Source organism: Sciurus carolinensis, chromosome 18 (assembly GCF_902686445.1).
Source record: "Sciurus carolinensis chromosome 18, mSciCar1.2, whole genome shotgun sequence".
In the NCBI taxonomy this organism is placed as follows: Eukaryota; Metazoa; Chordata; class Mammalia; order Rodentia; family Sciuridae; genus Sciurus; species Sciurus carolinensis.
In genome coordinates, this window is record NC_062230.1 from 41,017,236 (window position 1) to 41,029,720 (window position 12,485).

General features: G+C 62.6%; 3 protein-coding genes across 9 annotated transcripts; 1 reads left to right on the forward strand and 2 right to left on the reverse strand.

Annotated features, from left to right (window-relative positions):
- The first annotated feature begins 76 nt into the window (after window positions 1-76).
- On the forward strand, window positions 77-5,133 carry Ccdc78 (coiled-coil domain containing 78). 2 transcript variants are annotated; one of them, XR_007106150.1, is made up of 13 exons: window positions 77-578; window positions 774-893; window positions 978-1,064; window positions 2,268-2,600; window positions 2,711-2,796; window positions 2,915-2,993; window positions 3,076-3,201; window positions 3,406-3,581; window positions 3,647-3,788; window positions 3,910-3,989; window positions 4,582-4,648; window positions 4,723-4,819; window positions 4,910-5,047. XR_007106150.1 is itself a non-coding variant. In XM_047533971.1 (13 exons), exons 1-13 carry the CDS (start codon window positions 519-521, stop codon window positions 4,995-4,997), a joined length of 1,545 nt encoding a protein of 514 aa, XP_047389927.1. In that variant the 5' UTR covers window positions 412-518; the 3' UTR covers window positions 4,998-5,133. The 2 variants fall into 2 exon arrangements, 1 of the variants encoding a protein (XP_047389927.1); XM_047533971.1 differs by having other exon boundaries at window positions 412-578; window positions 4,719-4,819; window positions 4,910-5,133.
- Window positions 5,128-9,679, reverse strand: Antkmt (adenine nucleotide translocase lysine methyltransferase). 6 transcript variants are annotated; one of them, XM_047533982.1, is made up of 5 exons: window positions 6,439-9,674; window positions 6,005-6,114; window positions 5,790-5,913; window positions 5,556-5,606; window positions 5,128-5,414 (listed from the first exon to the last, which is right to left on the reverse strand). In XM_047533982.1, exons 1-5 carry the CDS (start codon window positions 6,598-6,600, stop codon window positions 5,157-5,159), a joined length of 705 nt encoding a protein of 234 aa, XP_047389938.1. In that variant the 5' UTR covers window positions 6,601-9,674; the 3' UTR covers window positions 5,128-5,156. The 6 variants fall into 6 exon arrangements, with proteins under 6 accessions (XP_047389938.1, XP_047389937.1, XP_047389936.1 ...); XM_047533981.1 differs by having other exon boundaries at window positions 5,999-6,114; XM_047533980.1 differs by having other exon boundaries at window positions 5,790-5,930; window positions 6,010-6,114; window positions 6,439-9,671.
- Window positions 9,680-9,695: 16 nt separating this feature from the next.
- On the reverse strand, window positions 9,696-11,818 carry Metrn (meteorin, glial cell differentiation regulator). The gene is made up of 4 exons (XM_047533979.1): window positions 11,586-11,818; window positions 10,961-11,361; window positions 10,126-10,185; window positions 9,696-10,047 (listed from the first exon to the last, which is right to left on the reverse strand). The coding sequence occupies exons 1-4, from the start codon at window positions 11,681-11,683 to the stop codon at window positions 9,731-9,733; spliced, it is 876 nt and encodes a 291-aa protein (XP_047389935.1). The 5' UTR covers window positions 11,684-11,818; the 3' UTR covers window positions 9,696-9,730.
- Between the last annotated feature and the right edge of the window lie 667 nt (window positions 11,819-12,485).

The window sequence follows — 12,485 nt, forward strand, 5'->3', positions numbered from 1 at the left end:
GTGTTCAAAGCCAGCCTCAGCAATTAGCGAAGCCCTAAGCAATTCAGTGAGACCTTGTCTCTAAATAAAATATTTAAAAAGGACAGGAGATGTGGTTCAGTGATCAAGCACCCCTGGGTTCATTCTGAAGCAAAACAAACAGTGCATGAGTCCACGTGGTAGGATAGGGCATTCCTCGTGAGCACAGCAGTACCAGCGACTGCAGCTCCAGGCTGGGCGTTTTCAGTTTTCGCGCACCCCTGGTTCCATCTGGATCCAAGTGAATGCCCTGGGTGTTGGTCTGCATTTCCCAAAGGAGGAAATGGCCCAGAAAAGAGAGGGCGCCATGTACGATAGGAGCTAGGTTCCCCCAGTCTTCCCAACCGCTGAACTGCCTTGCCCTGTGGGCGTGGCCCTGGCGTCCCCAAGACCAACAGAGACCTTGGTAACGCTGACACTGTGCAGAACAACAGCCACCAGGCAGCCATCCTAGAGCAGACCAGGGGGCCAGGTGCAACAGGCTGGGAATCCTGCTGCCTATGGAGTGGGTGGCGGCCCCAGTGCCCAGGCAAAGAGCCCTTCCTGGAGCCTTGCAGAAAGTAAGTCCTCCCAGGACACGGCTGCTGCCACCATCCCGGCGTCATCAGGTGTCCTTCAGTCCCCTCAAGAGGCCAGGAGGGGTGGGGAACCCTGCACCCAGGGTCTGGTCCTGGCCAGCAGGGTTGGCAAGTCAGATGACCCTATCAGAGCAGGGGCCACAGCCCAGATCTGGGACCCACATGGTTCCTCCCCAGGCTGTGCCAAGAGCAGAGGACTGGCTGCCAGGAGTTCCTGGTGGCACCCCAGCCTGCACCACCAGCCTGGAGACAGAGTTTCCATCAGATCTGGAGCTGAGCGAGGAACAGCGACTACAGGTGCGGATGGGGCCCTAAGGTGCTGGCAGAAGTAGGCATCTTCAGGGTCCCACGGGCAGTAGCTCTTACCCTGGCCAAACACAGATCTCCAAGGAGCTGGTTGACCTTCAGATTGTGACCCATCGCCTACGGGAGCAGCATGAGGCTGAAATCTTCCAGCTGAGGAGAGAGGTGAGCAGCCGTGTGCGCCCAGGTGTGCCAGCTTGAGTACCTGGCGAGGGTCATACCAGGGCAGGTGGTGCGTGGGTGCGTGGGCGTGTACACACATGTGGCAAGTGGTGCGTGGGCGTGTACACACATGTGGCAAGTGGTGCGTGGGCGTGCACACACGTGGCAAGTGGTGCGTGGGCGTGCACACACGTGGCAAGTGGTGCGTGGGCGTGCACACACACGTGGCAAGTGGTGCATGGGCGTGCACACACGTGGCAAGTGGTGCGTGGGCGTGCACACACGTGGCAAGTGGTGCGTGGGCGTGCACACACACGTGGCAAGTGGTGCGTGGGCGTGCACACACACGTGGCAAGTGGTGCGTGGGCGTGTACACACACGTGGCAAGTGGTGCTTGGGAGTGCACACACACGTGGCAAGTGGTGCTTGGGCGTGCACACACACGTGGCAAGTGGTGCGTGGGCGTGCACACACACGTGGCAAGTGGTGCGTGGGCGTGCACACACGTGGCAAGTGGTGCTTGGGAGTGTACACACGTGGCAAGTGGTGCGTGGGCGTGTACACACATGTGGCAAGTGGTGCGTGGGAGTGTACACACGTGGCAAGTGGTGCGTGGGCGTGCACACACGTGGCAAGTGGTGCGTGGGCGTGCACACACATGTGGCAAGTGGTGCGTGGGCGTGCACACACATGTGGCAAGTGGTGCGTGGGCGTGCACACACATGTGGCAAGTGGTGCGTGGGCGTGCACACACATGTGGCAAGTGGTGCGTGGGCGTGCACACACATGTGGCAAGTGGTGCGTGGGCGTGCACACACATGTGGCAAGTGGTGCGTGGGCGTGCACACACATGTGGCAAGTGGTGCGTGGGCGTGCACACACATGTGGCAAGTGGTGCGTGGGCGTGCACACACATGTGGCAAGTGGTGCGTGGGCGTGCACACACATGTGGCAAGTGGTGCGTGGGCGTGTACACACATGTGGCAAGTGGTGCTTGGGAGTGTACACACGTGGCAAGTGGTGCGTGGGCGTGTACACACGTGGCAAGTGGTGCGTGGGCGTGTACACACGTGGCAAGTGGTGCGTGGGCGTGTACACACATGTGGTATCCACCTGTCCCTGCGTACTGTGCTCCTGTGTGTGCCAGGTGAATGCTTACCTGCTCCTGGTGCCCAGGAGGCATCTGCTCACCCTGGTGGCCCACAGGTCCTTCGGCTGGAGAGCAGGGTGCTGGAGCTAGAGGTGCGCGGAGATCATATCAGCCAGGGGCATGTGGACCCAGCAGAGGCCAACCCAGGGCGCTGCCCATTGCCAGCACAAGAGTTCAATGAAGAAGCCCAGGGAACTGGACACTCTGCCCACCACAGCCGCCAGGTCACCCTGAGCACAGGAAGAGCCTGGCTGGGGGGTGCTGGTGGGGACCTCCTTGGGCACAGTGAGATGAGAACTGCTCATCCACTCCTCAGCACCACCTTCTCACCCATGCAGGTGCAGCCCACGGATGTCCTGATCCCTGAGCCACTGAAGCCGAAGAGTAGTGTGAGCACTCAGTTACCTAACCTGGGGATCCTCTGGGGTTCTACCAGCCCAAGAGGGGATGGGACCCAGAGTTTGGGGTCTCATGAAGCCAGATCTTGTGCACCCTACAGCTGCTGGGAACCCAGGAGCTTCAGGGTGACGTGAAGTGGGTGCTGGAGCATCACAGGGCTCAGCAGCAGGCACTGGAGACTCGGGTGTGAGTGGACACCTCTCCTGGGACTGGGAGGACCCATCAGGGCACAGTACTCAGAGCCATTCTCAAGGGACCGAAGAACCCCTCCCCATGGCCTGGCTGAGTCTCACACTGTCAGCAGGGCAGCCCTGGGTCAACAGCTGCAGGGAGCCCGAGAGGAGGCCAGGGCAGCTGGGCAGCGGCTAGCTGCACAAGCAGTGGTGAGCGCCACCCCTGACCCCATGTGTTTGGAATCCAGCAGTAGATGTACAAGTGCAGCAAAGGTCCCTCCCTCACCCCCAGGTGCTGTCCACCTGCCAGGGCCAGCTCCGCCAGGCACAGGCTGAGAATGCCCGGCTGCAGCTGCAGCTGAAGAAGCTGAATGAGGAGTATGCCCTCCGGCTGCAGCACTATGCCCGAGAGGCAGTGGTGAGCACCAGGCCCTGGGCCCTGTGGTGGAGAGGTAGGCCTGTGAGTCCCAGGGAGGCCACATCTGGTCCGGGCTTGTGGGACAGCTTCAGAGAGACCCCAGGGTCGGGACTGGGCCCAACCAGGTCCCACCCCGGCAGCTCCAGCTCAGCCCCAAACCTAGCTCTCCCCAGTGCTGCCCCAGCATCCTTTCACCTCTTCCAGGGATATGCAGATGGTACAAGCCAGGCAGCCCTCCAGACGTTCCTGGAGACCACTCTGCAGGACATCCGAGCAGCACATCACAGTCGTGAGCAACAGCTGGCCCGGGCTGCTAGGGCCTACCGCAAGCACCTGGCAGATCTGAGCCGTAGGCATGACGAGCTGCTGGTCATCCACAGGTGGGGCCCATTGTCCTCTGGGCACCTGGGTAGGATGGCCCTTCATGACCCCGAATATGGCTTAGTGTGCAGCAGGACCAGCCCCAGGCACTGGCGGACCCAGATGGGACAACTAGGACCCTCAAGGCTACCTTTACTACAGCCACTGACCTGAAGCCACTGCCTGTGCCGCTGGCCCCTGAGCTCAGCCACCTGCAGGAGGATGAGGTGAGCTCTTCGCCCTGCTGGCTCACACTGCCTGGGGACACAGAGCTCCAGAATTAACCCAGCCTCATCCCAGGCTCAGCAAATCTCCAGCTCCAGGGCCTGAATAGCCTGCCTCTTTCAGCACCACCAGTTCAGGATGCTGCCCCTGCGCCCACGAAGGGCATCTAGAGAAACCGCCTCCCTGCAGACCTCGGAGCCACAGTGAGTGCCCTCCTGTGGGTGAGTGGGGAGAAGACGGGTGGCAGGACACTGAATCGATGCTTGCTGCCAGTCTACAGAGAACAAAAGGGCAGATATCTGCCCCAGGGCCTTCCGGTTTGTATAGGGGACACTGATGATCACAGAAAAGTGAGGTGGCTGCTGTGCCAAGTGATGATGGGTGAAGAGAGCCCTGCCAGGAGAGGGGCTGACTTTTAAAGGGGAAGATCAGGGAGAGCCCACCTGAGGAAGGACCATTTCAGCTGACACCTGGAGGAGCCAGGATGAAGACAGGCTGGGAGATGGTTGCCTGATGACCTGACCAACCCTTGCCTCTGGGCCTCTACCTCCCCAGCTGTACAGTGGTCAGGGCTCTTCCTAGGGTTTGGGGAACCAAACACCCAGTGGGTTAGCATCGCAGTAGACTGGGGTCACCACCTGAGCTTGCCCATGGCCAAGCTTGCCATGGCTCCCTGAGTGGCCATCGGGCCCCTCATGCACAGAAGCTCCAAGGCCTGGGCAGGGTATGATGTCCCAAATCACTCCAGCAGGTTCCAGGTCAGCCCTCAAGACTGCCCCTTCTCCCCTCTCACAGGAACCTGGATACCACCTCCTGGGCCCAGATCCGCCAGAAGCTCCAGGACTTCTCCCTAGGCACCCAGGTGAGTGGGTAAGGCTGAGCAGGGCTCCTCTTCACACTCTGCCCTGGCTTAAGGCTCATGCTCCTGCCAGGCAGAGCTGGAACACGAGCGAGCACAGCTGCTAGTCCGGGCCACCAAGGCTGAGGAGCAGCTTTCAGAGCTACAGGAGTATGTGGATCAGCACCTGGGCAGGTGAGCTGAATGGGAGACGGCCTCAGTCTGGGTTGTAGGGAAGATAGTTCACAGCCAGGTCGATGATTTCAGCCTGATTCCTCTGAGTAGGTACAAGCAGGAAATCCTGAGGCTGAGAAAGCTGGTGGGCACAGGGGACCCCTGGAAAGTGGGAGCCACACCTCCAGCCAAGCCCTAGCATCCAAGGACCCAGACGGTCTTCTGAGGAGCACAGAGTGGACCCCTTCATAGCCATCATGGAGCCTTCCCCCACCCCACCTCCCTGGGTTACCCCTGCACCCCAAACCCCACCATCCACAAAATAAGCATGGGATCCACGAGTCTTTATTGTGTCCTGTCAGCCAGCCTTAGAACTGGGGATCCTGGGGACCACGGTAGAACCAGGCCCTGGGGTGCCCTTGATGGGCACCTCCCAAGGAGATGCAGCAGCAGGTGGGGCACTGTGGACATTCACGTCGACATCATAGGCCCAGACCCGATCTAGACCCTCACCTACCACAGCCACAGGCTGCCAGGTGGGGAGAGGGAAGCGCCCAGATACCACACGGGCCCCTTCAGGCAGCTCTGCCCGCAGCTTGTCTTCCAGCAAGGGGAGCTGTGGGAGAGAGCTGTGGGGAGGAGGTGGCAGGAGCAGCAGGACCCAACCTGGCCTTACCCAGCACCCATGCCCAGGTCTCAAGGCTGCACACCCAGGGTGTGGCCCCACCTCCCAGTGGGTTGCAGACCCCAGACCTACCACGCTGGGGGCCAGGAACACGGACACGTTGTGGCAGTCCCTCAGGCTCACCTATAGGAAGGAGAATCACCGGCTGGGGGAGGGGGCTGGCGGCCTGGGGTCCCTGCAGTTTGGAGACCTGACCTCCAGCCCATGCAGGAGTCAGAGGAACAAGGGGCTGCCAGAAGTCTGACCAAGGCAGGATCTGAAGCGTGATCAGGTGTAGATCTCAGTGGTCCAGGTCCCCCAGGTTACCTTCCAGAGATCTTCGCGACGGTAGCAGACGCTGCCAGCACAGCCGGCCCTCCAAGCATGCAGCCGCGCAAGCCCCACAAGCCACGGGTTCAGTTCGTAGCCCACAGCCGGGCAAAGACCGCACCTGTGGGCCGCCAACACCTGTATAGGGGACCTGGATGTTGGGGAGGGGAGACCGCCCGGAGGGGGGAAGACACAGGGATACACACACGCGCCTTACGATTCTGCCGTCTCCAGAGCCCAGATCCACCGTTTTTCCTGGGCGACCGCGCAGCAACGACAACACATGCTCAACCTGCCGTGCACTCGCGCCTACGTAGGGTACCTGGGCGAGAAAGTGGGCGGGCTGAGGCCCAGAATCCGTGGGCCACCTCCCCTCGCCCTCTAAATCACCAGGTGGGGGCGGACTGGCCTGGGCAAGAACGGGAAGTTCCTCGGGGACTCTGCGGCCACACCTAGAGCAGGTGCCAAAGCACAGCTCCGCGCAGCGTTCGGCGCCCCGCCCCTCGCCCCGCCCACTCCGCGCCCCCGGCCTCGTCCCCGCCCAGGGTCCCAAGCTTGGGGGTCCCGCCCTTCCACACGCCCACCCCGCACCGCTCGCGGTCCCGCCCAGCCGCGGTTCAGCCGCGCGGCCCGGCTTCGTCCGCACCTGCAGCCGCAGCGGCACTCGGCGGAAGCCTGGCTGCAGCAGCAGCGCCCACACGGCGTAGGCGGCCAGCCCCGAGCCCGCCGCCGCCTGCAGCAGCTCCAGCGCGCCCGGCCGCCGCTCGCGCAGCTCCGTCAGCGCCTCGGCCGGGTCGTCGTGCTCCATGAATGCGGGACACGCGGCTGAGGGACCTCCCGCCCCAGGGCCCCCTCCGGCCGCGCCGTGCCCCGTCGGCTCCCGGTCTCCCCAGGGCCTCTCGGGCGAATGCCGACGGCTGGGCAGAGGCCGGGGCTAGACGCCGGAAGTGCCGCAGGGCCGCTCGCTGGTGCGTCGCGCGTTGGGCTCCGCCGGCCCCAGCCTGGGGCCCGGCCGCGGGTTCCGGGCGGCGGCGCTCTGTGGTCGCGGCGGCTCGGTGGGTCGACCGCGCTCGCGGGGCCGCGCACTGCTCTTAGCCGGCCGCAGTTGCTCGGTTGGTCCCCAATGCGGGCGGCAGTCGGGGCCTGTCCTGGCACGGGGACCGACCTCGGGAGCGTGCACCCCCGCCGGACAGGGGTGCGCTGGTGGAGCGGCGGAGGGGCTTGCTGCGGGCCCTGGGTCGTAGCCAAGTCCCCGTAGGGCTGTCTGGGAGACCGGCGCGGGGCTTCGCTCACCAGGGCACCCTGGACGCCAGCCAAACCCAGAGCCGCCCCGGGAGGACGTCCTGCAGGTTCCCTCCCACGGTCCCTTAGGCGGGAAGGAGGATGCGCTGGAGCCACAGGGCCAGGGAGCAGGGGCTTAACAAGGAAAGACTCGGCGAGGAGACAGATGTTGGCTCTCGGAGTGTGGTGGGAGGGGCGCCGGATGCGAGAGGCTGGGCCTCTGGCAGCTGGCCCACCACTGGGGATGGAAGGCAGCCAGGGAACCCAGGAGATCACCTCCTCCAGAAAGTAAAAAAAAAGATGGAGTGGCTCCTGGTAAAGCCCAAGGGTAGAGGCGGCAAGGGGAGGGACAGAAGCTTGGATCAGGCAGCTGTGCCACCTTGTCACCCCAGATTGAGGCCTAATGTTCTTGAATGTCATTGCCTTGTCTGTGCACACAGCCTGGCGTGGCTGCTTAGCCATTCAGGTTCTGGTCAGGGGACCCAACAAGGATGGAAACTGCTCCCAGAAAAATGAGTGTGCCCAAGACCAACTCTTCGGCCCCCAGTTAGAGTGCCTTACACACCTGCCAGCACGTTGGCCCTAGCCTAACCAGACAGAGTGACAGTTGAGACAGTGGTCCCTGGGCAGCAGCAAAGCCTCTGTGCACTGCACTGGGGAGAAGGCCTGTCTACCAGCTCCTAGTGACCTATCTCCTGGACCCTCCCAGAGAAGGAAGGATGTGCACTGAGCTCCAGGTGCACAGGTGTAGGTATGATGTTCTCGACAGGGCGCCTTGCATTATTTCCAGTGCCTTGAGCCATGTCTGGCTCCTGGAAGGCTCTCCAGAGCTGCACCTGATGACTCACATTCACACCATACTCTGTTCTTCGGCCTTTAGGCACTCAGCAGCCAAGGCCTACCTGTGTGAGTTCTCACTCCTTGAGGTGTCTCTGGCCTGCAAGGAGCCCCCAAGCCAGTTCCTGCAGCTCCAGTCCACTTCTCGCCCACACCATTTCTCTTTTTATCTCCCCTCCCACTTCTTTGGCCTTGGCCAGTTGTCCCCAGGGACTCCTGGAGCACCAGAGTTTCCTGTGCCCTTCTGGCCACAACCCTGTCTGCCTTCTGAGGAGCAGAGTACTGTTGGAAGGGCAATGGTTTCTCTGTGTGGTTGTGTGGGTAGGATGTTCAGGCACCTTCCTGGTTATGTGAGTAGAGGGCCCACCAGTACAGCTGCCCAATGTATTTATGGACTGGTGAACTGGGAGGTGGTCTATAAGCACCAGTGGATGTGGCCCAGAGGGGAGGTGATGGGAACAGGCCTCCCTGCTGGCTGTGGGAAACTGGCCTAGTGGAAGAACCTCCCCAGAATAGGTGAGCAGTGGGAGAGCCCAGGGTTCACTTTTTCTCTACTCCTTCTGAAGATGCTGGGGAATGGGTGTAAGGGTCTGGAATCCAAAGGGTGGTCCATGCTGCAGATGAAAAGAGGAGTGCCAAGCTTGCATGGTGGAGGAGATGAGAAGAAACAGTGGGAGGAGACCCAGTGGCACCTGCATCCATGGGTGCTCTCCCACCCTCCTTCTCAGCCCCAGAGAGCAGGCAGTTGAATGCATGGGCACCTCAAGATAGCCCATCCCCTGGAAGTTCCAGGGCAGCCACTGAACAGTCTGTGTAGCCCATTGTACCTTGGTCAACTCAGTCTGGAGCAAGGGTGTGTGGGCCTTGCTCAGGTGTGTCCCTCTCCTAAACTCAGTTTCTTGCCTGAAAGGTGACAAGGTCATTCAGTCTGAGCAGAGCCTCTGGCCTGCATCCCTGCCCCTTCCGCAGTGAGGACAGATAAGGATGAAGCACTCAGCCCACAGGTCCCCCAGCACTAGAGTTGTGGCTCTTCCCCCAGCTGAGGGTTGAGGGTAAGAAGAATCTCCTCTGCCAGAGCTGGGGAGCCGCAGTGCACACCCCCAGGCAGGGGCTTTCAGCCTCAGGACCCTGAGCTCTGTCCAGAGCCTCACTAGCCCTTATGCAGCTGGGAGGCTGAGGAGGAAGGCAGGGACAGCAACAATGGAGCCAGTGGCGGGAAGCGGTCCTTAGAGACCCTATTGTGCACCCCACTCGCCGGAAACAGACAGGATCCCACAGTGGAGACCCCACACCCTGTGGGCTCCTCTCCATGTCTGGATGCTCAGCACGTCGCAGGGGCCTCTGGACAGAGGGGCCCATTCTTCCCAGAGGGCGGGACTGGGCCAAAGATGACTGGCTCACAACGGCTGCAGAGGGAACTGGCACCCTGCCAGACTGCAACCCCTTTCCTTCACAGGATGGGCTTGGAGCTGGGGACAGTTACCTGCCTGCCCCCACACACCTGAGGGAATCATGGCCCCTTTCCCTCCTGCTCTGAGCCCCAGATGCATCTGGTATTGGAGACAACAGCCAGCCAGTGAGCCAGGCACAGTGGGTAAGGGTCCAGGCTAAGAAGGGGTGGGCAGAGGGAGAATGAAATGAAGTGAGGCAGGGGCAGGCTTGTGCTGGCCAGAGGAGAGCAGGTCTACCACGTGGTCAGTACTCTTACTGGTCATCCCTAACCCTTGGAAGTAGCTGGGGACATGAAGGCATCAAGAAGTCAACCCTCCCCACCACCCTCCCACCACCCTCCCTAGCACCCTGTCCCCAGAAAAAGACGCTCAGTCCAGTGCCACCTCGCAGGGGTGGAGGTGGGCAGCCTGGGCAGACGTGTAGGCACGGGTGAACTCTTGGCTGCGTGGAGCACAGCCCAGCCAGGCCTCACCAAAACGACGCCAGCCCATGAAGAGGAAGGTGCCTGGGCCAGGGCGGACACCACAACGCAGCAGGGTGCGAACGCAGACCTGCCCCTGGGCCACGGACCCCCCCATCCCCAACAGTGGCAGCGTCTGGCGGAGGACACGGGTGGCCACTACAGTGATGACAGACTCCTGCAGCTCCATGTCATGGGTGACCCCGTGAATGGTCCCGTGGATCACTGTGGGGAAACATGTTGGCCAGTGGTGGGCCATCAGGGGAGGGCAGCCCCCAGGATCCCCCACACGCGGACACTCACCAAAGTCACTGGTGCATGCAGCCAGTAGGAGCTCCTCATCACTGCAGGGCCTGCAGGCACCTGCATGCAGGAGGGGTCATGAGCCAGGCCCCATTGTCCAGGCCCCACCCAGACCATGCAGTCACACAGCATGTGTGCAACCTGTGATCAGGAAGTACCCTGGCAGGCCAGAGCCTGTGTGATGCCCACGCACAGGCACAGGCCTGGGGTCTGTGCCACCTGGAGCTCAGTGTCCTGGGCACCTCGTACACTCATCTCATACATCTCCTATATACATACGGGCACTGGGGAATCTTCTGAGACCCAAAGAGCAGCAGCCCTGACAGAGAGCCAGGTGTGCTCTGGCTCTGGGGTCCCTGCCTTTGGGGAGGGAGGTCAAACCGTGAGAGCACCATCTCCTGCAAGGTCAGGCTGTAAGTTCCAGGAGAGCAAAGAGCTGGGCCTGGTGCCCTGCAGAGGCAGAGCTGCGTCTCCATGGTGACTGGGAGGCACACTGGACTTTTGTTGGCTGGACTGGGGGATGGGCATGAGGTCACCGCTAGGCCAGTGAGGACAGCTTTAGCCACAGGCTTTGACTCTGCCCTCCATCCCCTCCCCCCAGCCCTTCAGGGACCCAGGGTTGCTCTTCTTGGCCTCCCCTGAGCATCACTCCCTGCCTGTGCTTTCCTTTAAGAATCCTGAGGAGTAAGGTGGGAAGGAGCCCAGCCAGAATCAATCAGGTGAATGGCTGACAACCGGCTCCACACTGCGGGGGGCTACAAGTCCCATTCCAGCCAGACCCAGGTAAGGCGCCACCTTGTGACTCCGACCTGCTCCCACCCAGTTGGTCACTCACCATCCTCGCCGAGGCCGTTGACCTGCGGAGGCAATTCTGGACGCCTGTCTTCACGCAACTCAAAGCGGAAGGCGGCCACCCGCCGGCTGATATCGCGGTGCGGTGTGGCCTGCAGGAAGAGGGCCCGGCGCTCGCGGGGACCCCAGTGTGCGCAGCGGCCCCTTGCCAGGCCTGGACCCTCGGTCAGCAGCAGCTCCAGCGAGCCGCCCTCCCGTTCAACGAAGACCTGGGCGCCCGCGAAGGGCCGCGCTGGGCGCAGGCAGGCGATGCCGGGTCTCGTGCTGAGGTCAGGGGCCCCCAGCGTCAGGCGAAGTGCCCCGGCCGGGTATAACCACTCGATGGTGCCCTCCGCACAGGCCAAGGCCAGCTGCCCCACGCTGCCGGGCTCCTGGGTCAGGCCGCTGGGGACAGGACAGCAGCGCTGAGGTGGGTTGCTGGTGTCCTCGGCCCCCGCAGCCCGCTTCTCAGTAATCACAGAACACCGGCGTCCACTTTGTGAAGAACACCGAGGTCCAGCATTCCCTGGATTACGGGGGGACACGCACTCCCGTCTCAAGGTGGGAGCGACGCAGTCTCCCAGACCCTCCAAAAGGAAGCATAGCTGGGCTTCCTCGCAGGGCCCTACCTGCCCCTCCAGCTGCAGCGGTCCTCCGAGTAGCCGGCGCGCGCGGACACAGCCAGGAGACTGCAGCAGAGTGCACAGAGCAGCGCCGGGGGAGGCATGGCTCGGGGACGCGCCGGGGCCTCGGGCCTGGGGTCTCAGGCTGCTGCCCCGGGGCGGGGCGGCGGCGGGAGCAGCCCGGACGCCGCCGCCCGGCCCGGCGCTGCGCGTCCAGGCCGCCCGCCGCAGCTCTGCGCTTCCCCCGCCTGCAGACCCGGCGCAGGGGGACGGGGGCGGGACGGCGCGCCGGCCAATCGGGGCCGACTATGGAACTTTCTGCCAATCGTAGAGGCTTCGCGGGGGCGGACCTGGCACTCGGCGGGAGGACAATCCCCGGCGCAGCGTCCACAGGGTCAGGCGGGACCTGGCGCTGCCCCTGCCCTCGCGCTGCGTCGCCCTCGCGGTCCCTCATGCCTACCTCGCGGTTCTGCGCCATCTGTCCTCTGAGCCCTGGAGCCCTGGGTGGAGTAACTGGGGGCTGCTGTCCACCGGAAGAATGAGGGCAGCTCACCCAGGTGTCCCCGCCACGCCCCCTGAGTGGCAGCAGGTCTGGCCCTTTATGAGAGTGGGAGTTGTGCTTCTAGTCCACACTCCGCCCCACCTGCTTCCTCTGCCCGCTCCCCAGAGGCAGCTGGTTCCCAGGGAAGAAGGGTCCGTACAGGGTGGAGGATGCAGGGAGGAGGGCTGCCAACCTGCTGATGCCCTCCAGGAGGGTGCTGGCTAGCCTGGGGCTGGCCTTTCATTTGGGACAGGCCTGGGGTTTGGGGGAGGGGGCCGGCTCTGGACCTAGCAACCTGGGCAAGGTTGGACTTTCTTTCTGTAACATCTTTCTTCAGATATACATGCAACACACCCGGTGTTTGC

Excerpts from the sequence above, each read along its gene's own strand:
- Ccdc78 (XM_047533971.1), top strand. The coding sequence starts at position 519 with ATGGAGTGGGTGGCGGCCCCAGTGCCCAGGCAAAGAGCCCTTCCTGGA. Across the intron at positions 894-977 it reads GCGAGGAACAGCGACTACAG|ATCTCCAAGGAGCTGGTTGA; the intron begins GTGCGGATGGGG and ends GGCCAAACACAG. Across the intron at positions 4,649-4,718 it reads ACTTCTCCCTAGGCACCCAG|GCAGAGCTGGAACACGAGCG; the intron begins GTGAGTGGGTAA and ends TGCTCCTGCCAG.
- Antkmt (XM_047533980.1), bottom strand. The coding sequence starts at position 6,600 with ATGGAGCACGACGACCCGGCCGAGGCGCTGACGGAGCTGCGCGAGCGG. Across the intron at positions 6,115-6,438 it reads GAGTGCCGCTGCGGCTGCAG|GTACCCTACGTAGGCGCGAG; the intron begins GTGCGGACGAAG and ends TTTCTCGCCCAG. Across the intron at positions 5,607-5,789 it reads GTCGCGAAGATCTCTGGAAG|GTGAGCCTGAGGGACTGCCA; the intron begins GTAACCTGGGGG and ends TCCTTCCTATAG.
- Metrn (XM_047533979.1), bottom strand. The coding sequence starts at position 11,683 with ATGCCTCCCCCGGCGCTGCTCTGTGCACTCTGCTGCAGTCTCCTGGCT. Across the intron at positions 10,186-10,960 it reads CAACGGCCTCGGCGAGGATG|GTGCCTGCAGGCCCTGCAGT; the intron begins GTGAGTGACCAA and ends TCCTGCATGCAG. Across the intron at positions 10,048-10,125 it reads TGCATGCACCAGTGACTTTG|TGATCCACGGGACCATTCAC; the intron begins GTGAGTGTCCGC and ends GTTTCCCCACAG.